General features: G+C 42.7%; 1 protein-coding gene across 2 annotated transcripts in view; it reads left to right on the top strand.

The window, feature by feature from the left end:
* The window catches only part of LOC118771009 (contactin-associated protein-like 2), a 231,779-nt gene extending 219,062 nt beyond the window's left edge, over nt 1-12,717 (top strand). The window contains exons 22-24 of one of the 2 annotated variants that reach the window (XM_036518836.1): nt 7,741-7,971; nt 11,508-11,582; nt 12,087-12,717. In XM_036518836.1, coding sequence (XP_036374729.1) covers nt 7,741-7,971; nt 11,508-11,582; nt 12,087-12,286 — 506 coding nt within the window. In that variant the 3' untranslated portion in view covers nt 12,287-12,717. The remainder of the gene's footprint in view (nt 1-7,740; nt 7,972-11,507; nt 11,583-12,086) is intronic. The other variant, XM_036518838.1, reaches the window with a different exon arrangement.
* Nucleotides 12,718-22,662: the final 9,945 nt, after the last annotated feature.

The following is a 22,662-nucleotide window of genomic DNA, read 5'->3' on the forward strand; positions in this document are numbered from 1 at the left end:
TGGACATATGTCATTGCTTACAGTAAACACCAGGGGGAGCCAAACAAAAAGTATTCTCCAGCCACCACACAAAGAGACTATGGATCACAGAATTACATTTACATTAAATTCAGTCATTTAGCAGATGTTCTTGTCCAAAGCAACTAACAAAGGAGCATACAAAAAGGTTAGGCTAAGATCCGAAATGATACGAAATCGTCAATGTCCCACCAGATAGTGGGAGCCATTACATAACATACAGAATGTTCTTTGGTCAAAGTATCACATGAAATTATAGATTTAAATGTGCACATTGTATTGAGTTAATCTTGCATTCTTGCCCTGGCCAGTTTCCTGCCATCATCAGGCATGATGTCTCTGTTTATTCCATGGCAAAACTGGTTCATAAAACAGCCAAATTACTTGAGAAATATTTAGCATGTGACAAGTTGCGTAGCATTATTTAGAATATGGCTAGTTTACTGTAGCATTATTTAGCAAATGACTAGTTTGCTGCAGCAATATTTGGAGTTAATATCACATTGATTAGCATAGTGTGTGTCTGCTTCAGAGTTATTTGGCATCTATCCATTATCCTAAAGGATTATGTAGGGTGTGGCCATTTTTCATTAGAAGGATTTCCAATATACCTTTAGAACATTTGTTTGAGAGTAAATTCCATTTTATGTCTAAAGGAAATTCAATGCAAGGAGATATATATCCCATTAATTGGGGATTGGAGTTTTCAGGTTTCCCCTATATGACCACCACAGACTGGGAAAATGGTTGTTTTCTGCGAGTATAAATGAGACGCATGTTTGCTACACCCTCCTCCCTGTCTACCTCTCCCTCCCTTCTCTGTACCTCTCTGTTCTGATGCCACTGCTCTGAAAATCTCATTAATACCCTTGTCCGGAGAGCCGGGTTCAAACCGTTCCCGGGACTCCGTGCCCAGACAAAGCATATTCCTTATTCCATATTCCATTTTTCTGGTGTGACATGAAAATGAATAAAATAAAGTCTCAACAATATAGCAGAAATGTATCTAATAGTTTCAGTACCATACAAAAAAGTATAACAGAGTGCACATGTTGTACCTCAATCACTGAGTAGTAACTGGATTGCAAATTAAAAGACCAAATGGAATGTGAATGTTAGATTCTTGCTTTCCAGAAAAGACAATAAATAACACCCTTCAGTAAGTCCTACAGAGGCTCTGTGTGGCAGGAATGCATTTTCAGCATTTGATTTACAGCTTATCAAAACTAAGAAACATTTTCATCAAATGCATTTGAATTTATTCCAGTTGTCATGAGAGTGGAGGTTCCCTCCTTCACACTTGTTACTAGATCTGTTTTGTACCCGTATACCTCGTTAAGCATTAAATGAACCAATAAGGGCTTCCCATTCTGTGAATAACAAGCTGTCAGGATTGCAAGCTTCAAAAGGGATAAAAGACTGTGGAGTTGCTCCTGGAGTGGAGCTCGCATCACTAGTAGAAGATTAAAGAGAAAGAACAATGATGGCTGAAGACAGTCACACTTTCTGTTCCCAGTCCCCAGTTGTTATGTTGTTGCTGTTATGACAGATACATTTTTATATCCTCTGGAGTGATGGCACAGCTGGCTGTGTGCTGGGAAATTAATATGAGCTACGACCCTCTTCCACTGCACGTGGTTTTGGCTGGTTTCACCACAGTCATTGGGTACAAAGGGACTCCCAGTGAACTGGGAATAAGAAAAGTGGGTGTATACTAATTCAGTGCTGGTTATTTGATTTCTTGATCTCACCATCAGCTTATCTTTTGCTAATCAGTCTCACCATCAGCTTATCTTTTGCTAATCAATCAGTTTGATCTCTAGATCATCTTGGCATTGTGTGATATTGTAACTGTCAAAAAACTAGTAAGTGCACAAATAATACGTTGTTACAAACATTGTACAACATTGTTACAAATTGTAAATGGCCTAACACTGGCCTAAAAGATACGTAAGTGAGAGACCCCGGGGTTAAGCAGTGGTATGTTTTACAAACCAGTGGGTAAAGTTCAGTGCTTATACAGTTACGGCAGAAGGCAGAAGTGTAGCATAGTGGTTAAGGAGCAGGACTCGTAACCGAAAGGTTGCCAGTTCAATCCCCGCTGGGACACTGCTGCTGTACCCTTGTGTCCTGTATAAATGGATAACATTGTAAAGAACTGTAACCTATGTAAAAGCGTAAAAAAGCGTTTGTAAAAAAAATGAATAAATGTAAATGTAAATGTTATAAATAACAATTAATAGCATGGGATATTTGTATGACACCAGACTGCATAGCAGGGCTGCACTGCATGTTGCTGTTGGGTGGTTGTGTGTTAGATGCATCCAGAGCAGCCAATGAACATGAGGAGTAGGGACGCGCTGAAGCAGAAGCTCCAACGGAGGGAGGAGCTCTGTGACACTGTCACCCCTGCCACTCAGAGAGCTCAGGTCTTTACCGCCATGGCAGTGGGTGTGTCTGAAGGGGAGGGATCCAGCAGACAATTCTCATTAAATATTCACGATATGGTTCCTGTGTTAATGCAGTCCCCCTCATCTGCATGTAGTTAGACCAGCAGTGCCCTGGAGCCAGTGGGTTAGCCCACTCCATCAACGGCACTGCAGGCAGCGGTTGACAGAAATCAATGCAGTGTCAGTATGCGAGAACGTGCCACACACAGACACGTCGTTTCAAATGCGGGTTGTGTAGGCTCCTGGGGAAGTCCAGTCTGAAGGCTTGTTAGAGTGAAGAAGGGTGCATTCCAGCCAACACTGTTTACTATGTAGAGCTGATTGTTTCAAAAGTGAATGGATGCTCTCCACCAGTGGTGGCACAGACCTGAACCCCAAGACCGTCCTTTTTTCCTAAATGGTAGCTCTCCATTGTTCTCAGATCAGGTTTTCCCACACTGGAAAATCCTACAAAAGGCTGAATGAATGCTATGTGATTTTGTGATATCCTCTGTAAACATCCTTTGTGAATCACAAAGTCACCTAAATGAGAAATGGGAGGCTGCAATTTACACCATTGTGTCCTGTGATGATAATATTGTGTGTGTCAGCTGCCGAAATTACAGGGTGTTTGCTGTATAAATGAATGTATTGTCTTTGTTGGCTTCTGTGGTGTTGCTCTGCTGAAAGCTTGCTTGTTCATTGAGAGTGTGCTCAGCTGCTTGGTATTCTCAGCAATATGCATGGTCATATGCGTCCACTGGTGAGATCAGACCCAGCCTGTCACTGGATTTACTGGATGTTTTATACATAAATTAAAATTAAATTAGATTTAATTTAAACAAAAATTAATTTAATTAAATTTAATCCAGTTTAATTTAATTAAATTAAATTTAATTTAATTAAATTAACAATGAAAGTGTTTTTCAGAGATCGAGGTCAAATTGGATTATGCTGTTGTGTACTGAAAATTCCACTGTAAACAACCATAAACTCACAGGGATCTGACTGGTAAAATCCTATAATAATCCTCGTAGTATTGTGCAAACAAATTCATCTGATGCCACAGTCAACATTGAGTTCATGGACTGCAGAAAATGACATCAGGCTGTTGGGGGAAAATTGATTTGTTCTGTTTAAATAAGGTTATTCAGGCTGTTTTCTTTCTGTTGTGCTGTAAGCTGCCTGCCTTTCCTGACAATACGGATTGCATAGCTAGAAGAAAGTAGTTTCCGATCACTCCCAGGTGGTGAATTCTCTCCCTGCAGTTGCAGTCTGTGGTTTCTGACATCCTCATTGGGCAGCACAGGCTCCTCATCCGACTCCAGTGTCCAGGTTTTTCCAGTGACAGGGTTTAGCACGCCCACTAAGTCAGGAGTGGCTAGGGATTTGTGTATAGGTCTGGTAGCTTGGTGTGGATTGGTCCATCACTCTACAGATGGGCCGTCCTACACAGCAGCTAAGGGAAACGGGTGGCAGTAAGGGCACAGCTGCAGTCAGAGAGAGAGAGAGTGAGAGAGAAAGACCCCACACTCTACACATCAGACCTGGCTCCTCCTCTACTGTCTCACAGGTACCGTGCCTGTGTGTGTGTGTGTGTGTGTGTGTGTGTGTGTGTGTGTGTGTGTGTGCGCGTGTGCGCGCTTGCATGTGTGTGTGGGTTTACGACTGTTGTTTCTATATTTTGTGGGCTTCAGCACTGATGTCTTGGGGAAGTCAACCTTGCTGCGGGGTCCACCTGTCTTGGTCTGTGAGGGAGGAGGGAGAGGGGATGAGGTGTAGCTGCGGGAACAGGACACGGCAAGGGCAGGGCTCCAGCGTCATCCAGCATGCTGTCATACAAGGCTGTGCAGTGCATGATGCTAGCGTGATGACAGCTCATGAGGCCAGCCTGTGCAGTTAACGAACCTAGCATACAGTTCACAGCATGTGCAGTTAACAAAGGTAGCGAGTGTTGCTCATGAGGCTAGGGTGTGTAGGACAGGAGGCTGGCTAGGATGTGCTTGTGCCAGAGGAACAATCTTAAATCTTTACTCTCTGTTTTCACTAACTCTCTCTTTTATGTCTCTCTAGTACAGTGCCTTTCTCACCATGCACTGCCAGGCTCCCATGGTTCGGTGCGGAGATTAATTAGCATTTAGTGCTGCAGCACTATGATAAGTCCAGCCCCTTCCCCCTCCCTATAGGGTATGTGACAGCCTATCCAGAGAACTGGGGGCTGGACTCTCAGTGCCTAGACAGTCTGCTGTGCTGGCAGACAGAGCCGGAGAGAGACAGATAAAGCTCCACTGCACCGTGACTCACAGGGATATGCATTTCAGTTAAAGTAGGGGTATGTATGTACATTCAAATGCTGTTCTGTGCTGTGTCCAGCTGAAAACCACAAGCCCTCCACACTGCAGAAACCTGGCACAGATCCCCCCAGACACCTCCCCCCCCCATCCCCCCGCAACCCCAGCATCCCAGAAATGGGTGCATTGTGGACACTCATTTCTGCAGCCAATGTCTGGAACCGAAGTTACATTTATCAAGTTTCGGTCTGTGCCTATCTGTCTATTAAAATCCCGTGGGAGGGGAGGCTGCGTTGTAATTTAGTTGAAGTGGCCTTTGTGTGAATCTCAGTGTGCAGCCCAGCATGACCATTTTAATCAAAGCAGGAGGCTGATCAGAGCAGAAGGGGTGTGAGGGCACGCCAGACTGCTTTGCAGAATTGGCTTGGGCCACCCAGTAAGAGCATTGATGTTATAACTAGCCTGCACGCTAGTTATATGAGTGAGCACTGGTTATATTGACTGCACTGGTTAAATAAAAAAGTTTGACATTGTACGGCTTCACATTCTTGAATTTTCTTTGTACCCTACTTTATACTTGGATTTTGTATTTGTTCTTACTGATATAAACAGTACGGGGTGTGAGTGAGCATGACAGCAGATAAAACTCCTCACAGCATAACTGCTCCTTCTGATCAGCCAGACTGAGTCTCACCAGCTTGTGTTAAGGTGAAGGAAGGTGTGTGTTGTGGGTACATCATGTTGCACTTACTCACTGAACCAGGCGCTCACTTGTGATCTCCGGACTGCGTTTGACGCTGACGTGTTTTCAAATGCGTTTGTACAGCTATTCATGCCACTTTATTAGATACAGGTTGTAGCTGCAGCTCGTGAGTCACTTTGGGTAAGACGGCCTGCTAAATGCCGACAATGTCGTGCAGTGGAATGTGTAAACTGAATTGGTGTCTAAGGTGGCATGTGAAGTACTGTGGTTTTGGAACATGCATTCCATGTCATCTGTAACTGTCTCGAACAGCAACTAAGATAACTGTCTAAAGAAATCCCTGCTGTGTGGTGAGGACTCTGGCACAGAATTGCTGTTGAGTGTCAGCCAGGTGAGGTCAGCACAATGGTGATGGTAGCTTCTCTGTAAAGTGCTTTGAGATTCTTTAAAGGAATGAATTCGCTGTCTAAACACAACTCACTGTCGTGATCCAGACCTAATGGCATCATCGCGGTCTTGTCTATTGGCAAAAAAAAAAATCTTTATTTTAAGATACCTTTGACAACATTTATAGTTGAGAAAGCAACTTTTATTGGGGGTAGTTGAAGATTTAATTCATACTAAATAGCATAGGGCTTTAGAAAGTTAACATTAAGCGATCTGATCCCAGATGCAGAACAATGCAAAAATGCAGGTCACGCATTTTGACATAAGCCTTCTTGCAGCAGAATGAAAACATTGTCTTTACCTCTTGCCATTGTCTCCTATTGCAGGAGAATCTCTGTCTCTGTAGAATCTGTTTTATTCATTTTGAATATAGAAAGGCAAACTCATGGTGTGTGATGTCTCTGTGTGAGGTTACACTTTACTTAATCACTGTGCAACCACTGTGTATATACATATATTTACATGGTACTTACAGTTGTTAAACCTATTTGTAACTTGTGTAATTACACATGAATAATAAATAAAATGAGTATGTACAGAGAAGTTATTATTTAAGTATACAGTGATTACGGTCACAATGTAAAGTGTTTTATGCATATATGTATATATGTAGACGATTCTGCTCTTAATCTTGTCAACACAATGAAATTATCATAGGTAATATTCATTTTAAATGTGCATGGAAGACACCATGGTAGGGAATAGGCAGGCCACATTCTGTATTTATTTGCTTTTATGAGTAGTTCTAATGAGCTACAGCAGCTACTGCTGTTGCATATTATACTGATTCCGTCAGTGCTGGCCTTTTCTGACAGCTGATTAATTCCTGGCAACGTGAGCATTAAAAACATGGGTTTTTAAATAGTGTCTCCATAATATGCCTCCCATGAGTGACTGGTGGTTAATGAAGTGGTTCGGGGAGGGAGGGTTGGATTTGGATCTGATAAGGCTTGTGTGCCTCTGTCAGTCATTACATATTTTATGCTGTTCTCAATTACCATCTCCACGGTCTGCAAACAGGGCTAATCATGTTTCCCCATCCAACAGCAAGTGCACAATTACACGGAAATCAATCACACTTATGACGGCCGCTGGGCCTATACAGCTAGGTCCTGACCGGCTCTCGCAGGGTTCTGTTCACAAAAATCGTTTAGCGCAACATGGTGTTTTGTAATGTAAAGCATCAGTGTCAGTTATCGGGGTAAGGCCTTCCAGGACTGTATTTTTCCCTTACAAAATCAAGCAGTCCTATTTGCATCTGGTCCCAGAGTCTGGTTGCATACTCACGCAACCCGACCTAAAAATGGGTGAAGGCTTTGCATATTTGAGACCAAAGTATGTTTGCCGAGTCAAACTTCAGCAGCTTGCTGAGTGCTGTTTTGACATATTTAATGCAGAGAGCAAATAAGATGCTTTTTACATACAAACCTGTGGCTATTTATATTTCCCAGTGTACCGATCTGCTGGGGCTGGGTTTTAACTGCACCTACACTCTGAAGCTGTTTGGGTATGTATTAGCTGTGGGGGCTTTCTGTGGGAACAGAAAAGATTAAATACAAGTTTTGATTGCATCATTTCTCTTCCAACGGGTATTTACCAATGAATCTATGGCATATCAGATGGAGTATTCTAATATTCTTTCTAATATTTCTCACTGTTCACAAATGAGGATAAACACTTCTGGTGTCTAAATATAGATTTTTATCCTAGAGACAAAAAAGTGCTTTTAATGTGGTTTGTGTTAAAGTGAAAACACTCTAGTCTGTCAGTTTTCCTGGAATGACTGTGTGGTGTTGGTAAAGAGAGGGTGTGTGGGTGACTGACCGACGCCGAAATCTCTCCATCGCCGCAGAAACGGGCCAGATCGACCCCGTCTTGATTGAGAGGTACAACACGCCGGGCTTCGTGGGGTGCCTTTCGCGCGTCCAGTTCAACGGCATCGCCCCGCTGAAGGCTGCGCTGAGGTCACGCGTGGCCGCGCCCGTCTCCGTCCAGGGCAAGCTGGTGGAATCCAACTGCGGGGCTTCCCCCCTCACCATCCCGCCCATGTCCGCCGCCACCGACCCCTGGCACCTGGACAAAGGTACCCCTCCGGAAAACAGCAGTCGCATCGAAATTAATGCCATCCGCTGATTCCCTGACCCCCACAGCTCTCTCACAGCCTAAACGTAGCCCTAGTTCACTAGAAGGACATTACATCCATGGACAGGACCTGCTAACAAAAGTTTCTTTTAATGGATCTGGCGTCTTCCACCTCTGCCTCATAATTGGGCACAGCTCTCACAGTGAGAAAGCGAGATAGATCTGTTCACATTGCGCCTCTGACAGAGTCATTTGGACTATTACATGTAAGGTAACTGGGCTACCTAATATAGATCTAAGAAAAAGGAGGAAATGCATAACAGAACTAAGAGAAATGAGCCAGGTCTCAGCGGCGAGAAGCCAAGTTTATCGGCAAGGCAAAAACTATGACATATTGTGATAAAGTGCACGTTGTTATCTGTTTGGTGTTATCAGACCGTGAATCATTGGAGTCTCTCTTCCTTTTTATGCATCTCAGTGGGGAATTAATAACGCCTCTTCACTTGGTCCCGGTCCCCCTCTGTTCCGCACCCCACACAGTGTTCACATGTCACCCTCTCCATGATTTATTACCACAGAAATGGACCAGGAACGCCTGTCTCGCCTCCCTGAGTGGTTAAGTGCTTATATCCCGCCATTATTAACTGTTCTCAGTTCAGCTCTGTCAATATAATAAAACCCATTAACGAAGTGCTACAATGTGACATCTCTATGAGCGGGGATGACAGAGATATATACACAGACACTGCATTACATTAACATGAAGGATCAGATGTCCAGGAGAGGGTCCAGAAGGGATTTATCAGTCTAAAACTGACCATGGCATTCATTTTCAATACCGTGATTACACGTAAATAGCAAAAATGAAAAACAACTTGTGAAGCTTTTGCAGTGTCATTAACCTTCATACAATGGTCCCGTTGTCATCCTGAGGTGACTGCAGCTGTCAGAGGACTATGAGAGGTGCGTAGGAAGTACGGAACAAGTACGGAACTGTTGGTTAAAGCGCTGTACTCTCATGGTCCACTCTGTAATTCTCTGCTGCGTCTGACCGTACGCTCCTCACGGCACTCGCCCCTGTGGTTCCGGGCAGCAGAGCAGGTGTTGAATTCTGACGAGCCGCCTATCGATCCGGAGCCTGCTTAAGATGCAGGTCAAGCAGCCCCCCAGAGACAGGAGATCCATAACCGCTTCACTCCCTGCCGAGTTCCCCCGTTACAGTGCGGCACTATCGTTTTTACTGCCAAGCTCATTGCTCTGTCTGCGATCTATACCACGTCGCCGGTCACTGTTTCTACATGGGTAAGGTTTATTGTCCTCCTCTTAAGCTGCAGATGCGCTGACAATGACGGTAATTGCGAACCGTATTGATAACGATCTGTATTTTACTGGCAGTCACGCCAAAGACAGTTTTTATTCTTTGTTCAGCACACCTGCCATAGAATTTCACTCAGTCACTCAGTCACTCAGTCTCTGTTTCTAGCTTTTCTGTATCTTTAATAGTACTGATTGGTTAGTCACATTTTATGATTGGTGTGGTCAGCACCGTTCATTCGAACTTGATCTGAATCAACATATTTTTGTCATTATAGCCATTACTGTTGTTATCATTGTTAATGAATGGAGCAGTTTTGTTCAGGGTGGATATTAATGTGACACTTCTAGTGATGGGTGTATAGTGTTGCTCTGTGTAGATGTCTTTATTAGCGTGGATAAGAAGGCTGTGATTTGATTTCACTCCACCAGTGCTGAACAGACAGGGCTTGATATAGTGTGGTTTGCAATGCTCTGCGAATATGGTGCTTCATTTGGGCTGTGTGCTCAGGTAAAGCTGTTTGGGTATTTTCTGCAGCACAGGTCTTTCACATGTGAGCACTGCTGCAGCTCCATTTAGGCAGACTGAGACCCACACGCTGTGCTGTGCTTTGTATAGGTTTGGCAGGTGGAGCTGCAGAATAAAGATTGTGGTTGTGCAGTGCAATGGCTGTCTGTAAGCAGGGGCTAAGATTTCAGCCCAGTGGGGCGTGGCTTTCACAGTCAGACCTCCCCCTCCCTGCACTGAAGATAGCAACTGCTTTTTCTGTAACTTTTATTCATCAACCCATTTTATTTTTTATCATGCTCTGAATGGCGCCAGCTGTAGGCCTAAACGTTTTACAGCCACCTGGCACAATGAAGCAGCCCTCGTAAAGCAAAGACTCCCAACAGCCGTGCTCTGAAGCACTGTATTTAATTGCCACGAAGTTCATGGGTGAAATGTTTCACGAAGGTAATTTTAGCATCGCACACATCGCCTCAGCGGAGGATGCTGCGGGGCACAGATTCGGTCGTAGGGGTGATGGGGGGGGGTTTAATGAAGGAGCCTCCAGCGAGGAGTGGTGGCAGCTCGTATTAAAGGGCATTTAAAACACAATGACAGATGATTGCAGCACGGCGGGGGAGTTCCAGCTCCCTGATTAAACGGCCTGCCCTCAGCTCTCCCTCACTGCAATCAAAAGGTGCCCCATCACCGTTGCACCCTGGGAAAAGAATGAAAAGCGCAGGTAACTTCGACGCAAACGTTCTGCTGTGGCGGGTGAGTTGCGTCTGACCACGGACGGGTTCTCTGACTCCTATCAAAGTGTCCTGATGAAAAAACGGCAACAGAATGTCAGCTCTGCTGAAGAACTGATTAAAGCAAAAAAGCTGATGCTGAGAATAAAGCCTTTCGCAGGGAGCAGACATCAGCAGATTAACAGGGGGAAGATCAAAGCCCAATCAAAGATAATGTATCAACAGTAAGAAAATGCTTCTCTCCATCATTTCCTCTGATCCCTGCACCACTGAGCCTGAGGTTCTGGCACTGGAGCTTCTCTAACACCTCAGACACTGCAGCAGGGACCAGATCTCTGCAGCCAGACCTGGAAAGAGCGTGGAGAACGCCATCTCGATTGCGATGGACAGTCTCTGGTTTTCCATTCCAGTCCTCCGTCACTGCTGTCTCATTTCAGGACCGGAATGAGATGAAATTGGAATGGAGGAGGAACATTTTGCACTCACGTTGCGCTCATTAACAAGGCTCACTCACAGCGAGCCTTGTTAATTTCCTAAACTTTCAATCAGTTCATTAGAGCCTTGGAGCATTGCACCTCTCATGCCGACCAGAAACGTTTGTACATAGTCAAGCAAAGGGTCATCAAATGATCTGCAATATTTCAGTAAACGCAAACCACAGCCCTCAGATCAGTATAAAAGGCAAGTAAGAATGATGGCCTTTTGATTTGAATACACTGTTGCAGTAAGCCCTATAATTTTGCACAGTCCACACAGTGGTTTTGCACAGACTTTAACACTCTGCTGTGCCTAAGCGTATGGTCTGCACAGTGTTTGCGCCTGTGGATTGAGCAGTGGAGTGGGTATTGAATTCAGAAGAGCCGCCTATCGATTCAGAGTCTGCTTTAGCTGTTTGGACTGAGGGCTTCTGGGTAAAATGGGTGAAGGTGTGACCCTGTTTAAATGTGCTGTGAGAAATGTAGTGGTGGTTTCTCTTTCTTCCAGCAGGTGCTGAGTTCCCGTTCAATGAGGAGAGAGTGGTGCCCGACGGGGTTAACCGCAACTCCGCAATAATTGGAGGTGAGGCACAGTTTCAGTAAATAGAAGGTATCAGGTTTGAGTCCTGGGTGTGGCTCTGCTGTGGTACAATTAAGCAAGGTGCTTAAATTGAATTCTGAATTTCTCTAACTTTATTTGTAAAGCAATGTTCATGCATGGCTGTAATACAAAGCGCTTTACAACAGTAGGAAAAACATTTCATAGAAAGGGACCACATAAAAACAGAGATACAAGACATAAATAATTTGATACCACCCCCCCCCACAGAAACAAGATGAGCAGTTGAAAAGTCAAAGGAAAGTATAAAATAGCCACATAAATGGATTTAAAGAGAAAAAGAACAGAGCAAAGCTCAATAAAAGGCCATCCTGAAGTGTGTTTTGAAGTGCAAGTTCCCTGTCAGTCAATGTTATGTCTCAGCTCTGGAGTGTAATCGGAGTGCTGAGTTGCCATGGTCACACAGGGAACTGGGTGGGCGGGTTGTGTCGGTCTCCGCTCGTGGTAAGCATGTCTGTCTCTTCCCAGGCATCATCGCCGTGGTGATCTTCACCATCCTCTGCACACTGGTGGTCCTGATCCGCCACATGTTCCGCCACAAGGGCACCTACCACACCAACGAGGCCAAGGGGGCGGAGTCGGCCGACAACGCCGACGCCGCCATCATCGTCAACGACCCCAACTTCACCGAGACCATCGATGAGAGCAAAAAGGAGTGGTTCATTTAACCGGACAATTTTAGGAAGAGAGAGAGGGGTGGGGAAGGGTCGGGGAGAGGGTGGGGCGTAAAAACACCCCCAAACCACCCACCCAGTTTTCCAAGATCAGGGCAAGCAGGAAGTGGGGAACAGGACGACGCCTCTTTGGAGGAAGCCGTGTACAGTGATTGGCTTGTCTCTAATGTATTTATGCCGTGTTCCAAGTTTGAGGAGCCCTGTCAGTATTTAGTCACCAGTTCACCTGCAAGCACTACCACCTAGCTTCCATTTGCTTTAAAAAGACAACAAGACATAACACCGGCTCACCCAGTCTGCAGAAATTCAGATGTTCGTTTCCTGCAGTTTCATTTCATCAATTTCAGGGATTCCATTCGTGCATTTCAGTGACCAGCTTCCACTCCTTTTCTTCCCTCAGCAAACAAATTTCAAAGAAAAAAAAAGTTACAGCAGCACGCATGACAAATGGCCTGTAGAAGTATGACCACAGTACATGTATGATATAGGGGTTTACTTTGCAATGACCTTCGATTGTATTCACTGCGATTGGTGCGCGAGCAGGAAGCAGCGGGCTGTTACATGAATGTTGCAGACCTTCACCACACTTTCTCACATAGCAGCGCACTCTTTCTCTCTCTCTATGACTGCACCTTCACTTCTTTTCCATTCAGCTGCCAAACATCGCCGTGTGAGCATCGTTTTTGGTTGAGAGGGTGGGCTTCTGTGAAGTACCTGGTGCATTCATTACGAGGCTCGGTCCTGTGCTACGTGCTACAGCTTGGGGGGGGTGGGGTGGGGGGAGGAGCAGTATCAATGTCCTGTTGCATTTACTGGCTAAATCCAAGGTGCCTTCTGGATTCAGCCACTGAGCCTTCTGTTTTTGGGTGATTGTGCATGTTTTAGACCTCAAGGGTGAAGGGAGTGCACCGAAGTCCACAGGATTATGTTTTTACGCAATTTATTTTCTCTCATAAAAAATCCATTGAGAAGTGGCTCTAGGTATGTGGGTTCAGCTGTTTGGTAGAGTTAAGTCACTTGTCTTAATTTTTAGTATTGTATAGTACTGTTTTCAGAAGTGTTGCTCAGTCAGCGATAACAAAGAATGTGAAAAACCTTGACTATGGATGAATACATTGTCATTTTCAGGTATGCATACAGTTTTTATATCTTTATTTATGTTTTGCATTGTTAAGGTTGAGCTTTATTGGGGATCTTTACTTGACAGTGGATTGCACACCAGTGTGTGCAGACGAGAGTCTTTGCTTGGTCTCCAACAGCCTTGTTTTCCTATAACCAATCAGCTGCTTCTAATTCAGTCAGTAACCAATCATTTCACTCCTCATTCTTCTCCCCAGTGCCACAGTGCGCCAGATTTGTACAGTTCTGCTCCTCTCTCAGCATGCTATTTCTCTTGTGCCCTGCAGAGGGAGAACTATTGTTCAGATTGGCCGAATTAAGCCCCTTTTTAAGGAGCAGAACAGAGAACTGAAACAGCTGTTTCTCAACCGTTACTTACTGTATTTTTTTAGAGGTGTGGGGTCTGAAATTTTTAGTGTGCACTGAGTTTGAATGTGCAACAGTAGTCGAGAATGTGTAATGTGCTGTTAATTGAGGTTGGTGGTGTTCAGTGTTGTAATGATGAGTATTTCCGGTTGATAAAGGAAAGAAGCGTGTGTGTGTGTGTGTGTGTGTGTGTGTGTGTGTGTGTGTGTGTGTGCGTGAATGTAGGAGGAGTATAGAAAATGTCATGGTCTCATGGTTATATGAAATGATAATTACACACACACACACAATTCATGTAGCGTCCTTTTGCTGTCTGTCCTGTCAAAATTTTGCTGCCATAGAATTGTTACAGCTGAATCCAGTTTGAACTAATATAATCAAAACCGTAATTGTTTAGGAGGGACTGCAAAGTTGTTTTGTCTGAAATTTTGGAATGGGAGAGTCACGGTTCACTTTTCATTTTTATTAGAAATGTATTAACACATGTAGCATCTGCCATGTGAGCATAGTTTGACGCTGAGGGAACAGAGATAACCAGTAAGCTGGTTAGCGGTGGCCCCTGCCTGTAATTTACCTCCTGGGAATGAAAAAACACTTAAAGCACAGAGAATGAAAAGCCTTGGCGATTGTGTTGCGTCCTTTAATCACATATGAAGTTGTTTGTATCACTGGTATGGTTAGCTTCATGAAATAGTACTATGTGTCAATACATGATATGAGATAAAAATATAAGGAATATAAATGGTAAAAACTATGATGAAATACACAAATTATTGTTTTTTTTAATATTATTTGAAATGGCCACTGTCTTTGCCCATTTTTTCCTAATTTGGCATGCTCAATTTTGCCATCAGACTGCTGCCCATCCCTGCAATAACCTCCAACAATACAGAGAGACTGCAGAAAAATGTGTCGTCCCCTCTGAAGTGTAATATCAGCCATGGCTTCTTTTCACACTGCAGTCCACAGGTTGATTTTGCACAGACATGAGTAGGAGAAAGGCACTCCGTGTGCTTCACAGAGGCAGCATGTGGACCCCAAACTGACCAGCCGGGGTCGCTAGTGTGAGATGAGACAGACAAACCCTGGCTGACCCACCCCTCCCTATGCTGGGCTTTGTTCAACTACTGTGGGCTCCAGGCATTAGGTAATAGTCCACATATGGTGTAAGGTATACAATATATTCAAATATACATGTTCAAAATGACAATAATTAAGTGCCAATAATCAATATTTCATTATATGCAATATGTTTTGGCAAATATTTAACCACATTCCTTATATTTTTACATGGAGTACTGCATATGTACTGTTTCCTGTGAGTCATGCATGAAGGTGAATAGCAAGATGTGTTCCTCCCACTTTCAGTGAATTATCTGCAATCACGTCTTAAATTATACCTGGTGAGGGTAGCCTTCAAGTCATGTTGAAAAGTGTGACTTCACTTCCTTAACAACAATTTGATGTCCACATAACTACCGATACAGTTGCAATACCCCATCTGTTTCCCATTCATTTCCCCAATGTCAGCGGTATTGCTACTGTTGTGGAAAATATTTGCCTCAGGCATAATTCAAATTGCTCGCAAAAATAAATTCTCATCAGCTTTCTGCCAGACATCTTACTGTGCATAATGTGATTTTGAATTCACTTTAGGATCTGCTCTGAGGTGTGGTCGTCAAGCAGTTGCTAAGGAGGTGCCAAGAAGTCTTTCCCCATTGCGCTAGTGATGTTATATGATTCACCCCTGTATTATGTCATTTTCTTTTCATGTGCCCTTACCGAATTTGCCTGTTATCTCACACATACACAGTGAAATACAACAAATGCTAAATGAATGTTTTGTACCGTGGAACATTAGGTAGGGGGGTGCATATCGTTTCACAATGTATATATATTTTTATGGAGATATTTTATAGATGAACATAGCCCTGTGGTTGTCCCCTGCGTTGCCGGGTGAGGAGTGTGATAGTACGGGGGAGAGGACTGGGGGGGAGGACAGCACGAGAATTTGCCCTCAGCGGAGGTCATTTTTTTATTTGTAAAATAAAAAAAACGCTGTAATTAATTGCGGTGAAACGAAAAAAAAAATTGCCGTTTTGATCGTTTTGGTCGTACCTTTGATTTTAAGTGTCCTTTTTTTGTTATCACAGACTGTGAATGATTGCCCCTGGAAATCAGTGCTGTTTTGTTTTGTCTGGTTGCTTTTTTTTTTTTTTTGGGAGGGGGTTTTGAGGGTGGTAGTTTTGCCAGAGGAGAATGTTTGTTGGAGACAGTGGTTCCCTTTACAGTTATCACTGGTGACCAGCCAATTCACCTTCCTCCACATATCAAGCATGCATACACACCCCACAACTGACGTGTAAATATGAACTAAACAGAAACGGAAGTGTTTACATTAATGTACATAAAATATGCCATAATACTGTTTGCGTAGAAAATGGTGCAAGTTGTTTTTGAGTACAAATAGGAGAGAGCAATATGATTAATGACTTAGGCATCAGCAGTTCTGATTCTATGAAGTATGCTATCTATTTCACCTGTAATCTTTTTTTGTTCTACTTTATGCCGGTTGTTTATGCATTTTGCTTCAGTGGCAGCATGTTCACTATATGGGAACCTACTGTACATAGTGTAATGTAGACTACTGTGGAAATGACATATATTGCAATATACTCTTGGGGAAATATTTCTATAACTTTCTTAAACTGAGGACAGAAGAGGACAAGTAAAAGTCATTTTATATGCAACTCAATGGATTGTATGTCATTTAGACAATCCTCTTCATCTTTCATATATTAAATCAGGCTAGCGCTCCAGGTTAGATGCTGGGAGAAGAGGGAAAAGCACGCTCTATTGACATTCTTGATGAGAAGAACTGGACATATTCTTGTTTTTAAAGGTCAGGTATATGGTAGGTGAGGATGAAATCAAAACACATTGAAATAACAACATTTCAAAGGGGATCACTGTCTCCCAATAAGATTACTGTAATTTGTAAGTTTTTCTTTTTTTAAAGAGTTTACATAATCTGTCGGGCCTTATTTCAAGTATGTAATGTGGTTTGGTATAATGTAATAACATTAAAAAAAGCCTTGCAATGAACTGAGTGTGGCCTGTTCTGTTTGTCAGATTAAATTAAATGTGTCCCCCTTTTGAATAAATCAGTGTATTTCTAAAATTATATTAATGTCTGACATGGTTGGATATTCACATAGTGCTTCAGACATTCACTTTTGATAATAAGACTAGGGTGATTTCACTTAGAAGTGTCCAAATGTAAATTGGGATGGGAGATATTTCTCTTCTGTGTTATAGTTACAGCCTTTCAAATAAGGCACACAATACCTATCATCACAAATATTAGAATTTAAGTGGTATATTAAAATGGCTTTGGGAATGGCATTTATTTTCTGAGGCTGCAAAGGATTGTGGGGAACAGATTCTGTCCAAAAGTATAACTTTCCTATGCCATCTATACTTCTCTGTATTTAAATGATAAATCTCTTTTACATCTCACTCTGACTGTATACTATATTCAGTTCTGATCAGACTACTGATGATGATCCAGTTCAGGTCAGAATGTCTTATTTCATCTGTTCATATAAATCAAAATAGACCTATTCTACAGACTGTTTCATGTGAATTGTGTTTTCAGTCAGTGGTGTGACACTGTGAATTTACAGAGCCCTATAAATTTTCAGTGCATCTTAGGAGCAGACATATTTTTCGCCAACAAGGAAAGCAAGCACTGACACATGCTCAACAAAATGTTCAAGCGAAATCATGCTTGTCAAAACACAACAAAACAGTAATGCAGATTTAAATCTGTTCACATAACTATTGAGAAAGACAACAGTCCTTCTCAGGGTACAATTCACTGACTTTGCAAGCCACACACAATGTTGTCAGCAGCTGCACAGTCTGAGTAATCAGAATAAAGTTTGACATATAAGACTCTGAGGTGGAGTTATTATTTGTCATGGCTCCAAAACCTCAAAAGCAGCAGATTTTAGAATTATTATTTAAATACACTTTCACAAATAGCTTTTTCTTGTGAAGTGACAGCATTTCATTTTGTTGCAGTTACGGTCAAATGTTTAACTGACATTTTCATCACGTACTGAGTATATTAAGAGCCATGACCCAAGAAAGCAAATTTCTCTGATTGTGGAGCTAACAATAATTTATATAACTGCCTCTCTAGCAGCCAATTTTCCATCACATTGACAGTCATTTGTATTTCATCAGATTAAGCATATAGTCTGGCTTGAATGAATAGGTAGCCATCCTGTGGCAAGAAGTTACAACTGCATCAAATTCGGACCAATTTACAATTAAACATTTAGTGTAATATCTTTAAATGTATCAAAGAAGTACATAATTTTTTTACAAGATATTTTAATAGCGCATCACAGAATTTTTACACCTGTGCTCTATATTCCTTAAAAAATGTCGCCTGGCAAGTCATTCGTGAGTGGGAGAAGCAGTACTTGCAAAACTGAATTGCAAAAAAATCCCCCCAAAAACTATATTCACCTATCCCAATGTGTAGAATTTGTGGTTACTACAATTTCCCCATTCACCCTGTGCATTTGCTATTTGAAAAATGTGATCTTTAAATATACAATGGCCTGGTTCAATGTGTACCTTTCTGTATTGAGTTTCAGTCTGACCTTGTTCAAGCAGTGCAGCCTGTTCTGTATGTTAGTCCTGTTCAGTTTTAGTGTCCTGGCAGACAATGATGTTGTCCAGGCAGTTCTGGACCCATAGTAAGCCACTCAGAATAGCTGGCATTATTTTTTGTCAATAATGCCGCTCTCCGGCAGGTATGTTTATTTGTACCACACCAACTGACTCACCGAAGATGGCAGCTTATGCCGTTTCTGTTGCACCAGCTCAACATCACTCTCCATCTCAGCGTAGTTTTCACTGAGGTTCCAGCAGCGATCTCTCTCCTCTTCTTATGCTTGCAACCCACTCAGCTAATGAAGGCCACTACAGACTGATTTACAGTCTCATCTGGCCTTCACTCTCTCAGGTGGAATTTGTGGCATTCTGCAATTACATTTACCTTCAGCATAAAACCATTTTCCAGTGCAGACTTGTAATTACTAAAATACATAAAGAGAGAATATATTTCATAAAATATATTTCTTAGCTCAATCAATATCTTGAAATATGTAAATTATTGACATTTTGGTGTATTGCTGTATATTTCTGATAATACATTTAATATATTCTATTAAATATATTATTGGAATATATTAATAACAATATATTCCACTAATATATTTTAATTGTATTTCCAATATATAGAGTCTGTTTCTAAGGAAATGTAGCAGGACATCATATTTTCTGGCGTCTGGCCAGCTTTCTGGAGATGGCCTGATGACTGGTGGGTAATTTTCAAACATTTGCATCCATGCAGGGAAGGAAATTGCAGGTTCTCTAAAGCTGGCATTAAAGAAGTAGATAAGGCTACGGCAATGACCAAAAAAAGCTGATATTTGTTTTGTATACAAATAAAAGAATCAAGAGAACAGGTTCATTCTTTTATCTACACTTTTGTGTCCTTTCCATTAAAGGGTAATTAGTATGTTATGCTACAGCTCCACCTAGTGGCTTCCAAGATAACACAGGACATAACCCAGTGGTCACAATACTGAAGTGTAACGCAGTCCTCCTGCTGCTCTAGAATGACTGGAAATTTTCCAAAAGCAAGTACATAGGTGTCTCTCTCTTGTGAATGTGTACACACATAGCATTATAACTTGATTTACTTTTGAATGGACTGACAGGTCCAATGACACATAACTCTATGAGGTGTTACCCTGCACATGACATGCATTCATGTCAGAGCATAGACCCCACCTGTATCAGGTCTTCATAATTACATCAACTTAAAGTAGTAAATTAGAAAGCTATCGTGTGTATTTAGAACACAGCATATGCCAGCTGGTGAAAATGAACAAATTTTCTCTTTATGTTTTAGGGTGGATGGGATAGGACAAGGTTACACTGGTCAGAGGGTGGACAGCAGAGACATTTCAAAGTTTTTCACATTTATCATGCTACCATGGCTTAATTAGAGAACCAGTGATCCCCATATAACCTCTGGTTCTGTAATAAGCAGGTGATGGCACAGTCAGCTGGCATAACGCAAAGTATACAAAAAAATGTGCAGTGCCGTGTAATGTATTTAAAGTGTCTGGGAGTCTCCATAGACATACCAGGGCAGGAAACGCAGATGTGTTGTGATATTTATTCAAGACAGTGGACTGAGAAACAACAATGGAATCTGATGCAGTTAGCTGACACCCACAACAACTGTAAAGGGTGGAATGAGTAATCTAGCCAGGCAGAGCTACCAGCAGGTGTGCAGATAGTAACTTCATTTTGTCAAATGAACTGTACAGAGCGATCATGGTGAACTGTTAGTTAGTGTGAGTGGCATCTCTAGTGAAAGCTTGCAACAGGACATTTCTGCCTGACTGGGGGGCCACAGCCTTTCAGCAATATGGGACTGTGCTGCAGAATGGGAGGCCAGGATTTGATTCCCAGTGCCAGCGGTTCAGCTTCTCACCTACCCAAGGATAACCCCTGCTTGCCTCATTGGTGCAAGCTGTGGGATGGACTTTCAGTTCAGGGGAAGCAACTCACCTTGTCCGGCAGGATGGCACAGCCATTCAAGGTTCAGTGCTGAGTGAGTAAGGGCCTTCTGGGCATAGTTACTAAGGTGCAATTGTGGGCAGGAATGAAAAGAGAAATACCCTGTGAGACTGCCCCAGTCTAAGGCCGTCAGGGCCTGTGGACAGGAGAGGATGACCCCTATGAGAGAGGGCTCTTAGTGCCCTCCCTTCTGCAAGCCTGGACATAGAAAGGATAGAAGATAGTGTCTCTTACCTGAGGCTCTTTTTGAGAAGTGATCTACTGCCTGAAAAAGGAAATTTGAGTATGAGAAGCCGCACAGGGATAGTGGCATCCTGGCAGCAGTGATTAAGATGGGATGCTATGCTGGCACAAGCAGTTGGAAGCCATGCCTGGTACAGCTCTGCCTGGTGGTGGTGGTTGGAGGCTCTTCAGAAGAACTGCAGGTGGTCAAACCTGGTGACTGCCTTTGGCCTCCCGAGGAGCAGTTTTGTGGGGTTCCAGGACTAGCTACGCTGGAGACAGCTGAAGAGTGACCTGAAGCTAGGCTGCTAGCTGCTGACGTTCAGTGGCTAGCTAGCTGGTTGTTTTGAGACCTGCCCAAAGCCTCCAAAGATGGGCTGACTCCTTCCTCTGGGGTCTGCTGCTAATGTGGTGGCAATAGCTAGTCAGAGTGACCAACCCAGTTGGCCTGGACATTAGCACTTCAGAGTGCAGAGGAGACAGTGGCCATCCTGCACAATGACAGCAGGCTCAGCTCACTTCACATGGCTACAATGTCCAGGGAATGAGAATGAAAGAGCTGGAGGATGAAGCAGTGGCAGTCATCTCTGGTATGAGTTGCTTGTCAGTGCCTAGTTAGTTAAGATGACAGCTCAACATGAACTCAGAGTTAATGTAGTTAATGAGTTAATGAAGTGTTAATGCAGATAACTTGGGTCACATCTGTTAAACTGCTGTACATTAAAAGCTAATAAGTTGGGTTACTTGGAGTGCGCCGATGTGTGTGGGGAAAGAAATCTGACTATCTTCTCCTATTGAAGTCCAGTTTCTAGCTGTTAATGCTGCGCTTCATTGTGCAACACTGTGACAATAAAAGACTCAGTTTTACCCTGGTAACTTTGATTCCCATCCATTTTTTGGTCCACGTTAACATACATGAAGGATGTTACTAAACTTGTAGCAATACCACTAAAACACTGAAAATTTTGTTCATATGACAAATACTGTTTGACATGGGGGTGAACTGCGAGTAAATTGCGACTGGATTGGGATTGAAATGTCATATCAAGCAGGCATTAGTAAAAATCAAGAAGTAACAGTGAGACATGTAGATGTAGATGGTGAATGTCAGAGTTACCGTAATTCTCATATTTATGAGCTACTGATCAAATCATTTCTCTATTCTTCTGCTGGTTAATTTAAGTCTCATGCCACCTTTTATAGCAGTGTCACGTTACCCATCTAATGGACAGATTGGATAATAACACAATTCCCTGATGGGACTTTTCCACAGTTGGTATCCTCCTGATAGCATGGTTGAGGCTATTGTATAAAGCATATACAAAAAAAGAATCTTTTTTCACTCCTTGAGCACACCTGTTCACAGGTGCTTAGTCTACAGTATCCCCACCTGCCCTCTCAGCCTTTGTGAAAACAGATCTTGTGGTTTATAGAAGGGCAGTCCCATTATCAACACAGGTCATGTGAGGAAGATGATATTATCTCTTACAAGGCTAAATTCAGAGTGTGACATCCACCAGCGAGGTTGAAGTCCATCATGCGCTTCCTTGTGTAATGGAGAGTGTCTGCACTCTTGAAAATATCTGTCAATTTTTCTATTCAAAACAAGTGATCTCAAGGAGAGTTTGTGCATGCTGTTGGGCCAAATTCAGTGTAAAGAATGAGAAGTCAGATTAAACACTACGTGTTCTTGCATGCGTGCTTGACGATTTGAGGAGTTTAAGACTATGTCCATGAATAGTTTGGTAACAAGATATTTCCAGTCTCATGATATTGGTTCACGTGTGTGTTTACGTGCAAGTGCATTCAAATTTCAAACTGTTTTCATAGCGTTTTGCTGTTATTCACAGAAAGGGATACACTCTACAGATAATGAATTATCAAGATATGCCTAAATGTGGCATTACTGTGTACTCAGTAACGCGAATCACCGGAACCTTTTGCTCTGTAGTCGTGGGGGCACGGGAACACGCTTCTCTGAACACGCTCTA

The sequence above is a fragment of the Megalops cyprinoides genome, chromosome 24 (genome assembly GCF_013368585.1).
Source record: "Megalops cyprinoides isolate fMegCyp1 chromosome 24, fMegCyp1.pri, whole genome shotgun sequence".
Classification (NCBI taxonomy): Eukaryota; Metazoa; Chordata; class Actinopteri; order Elopiformes; family Megalopidae; genus Megalops; species Megalops cyprinoides.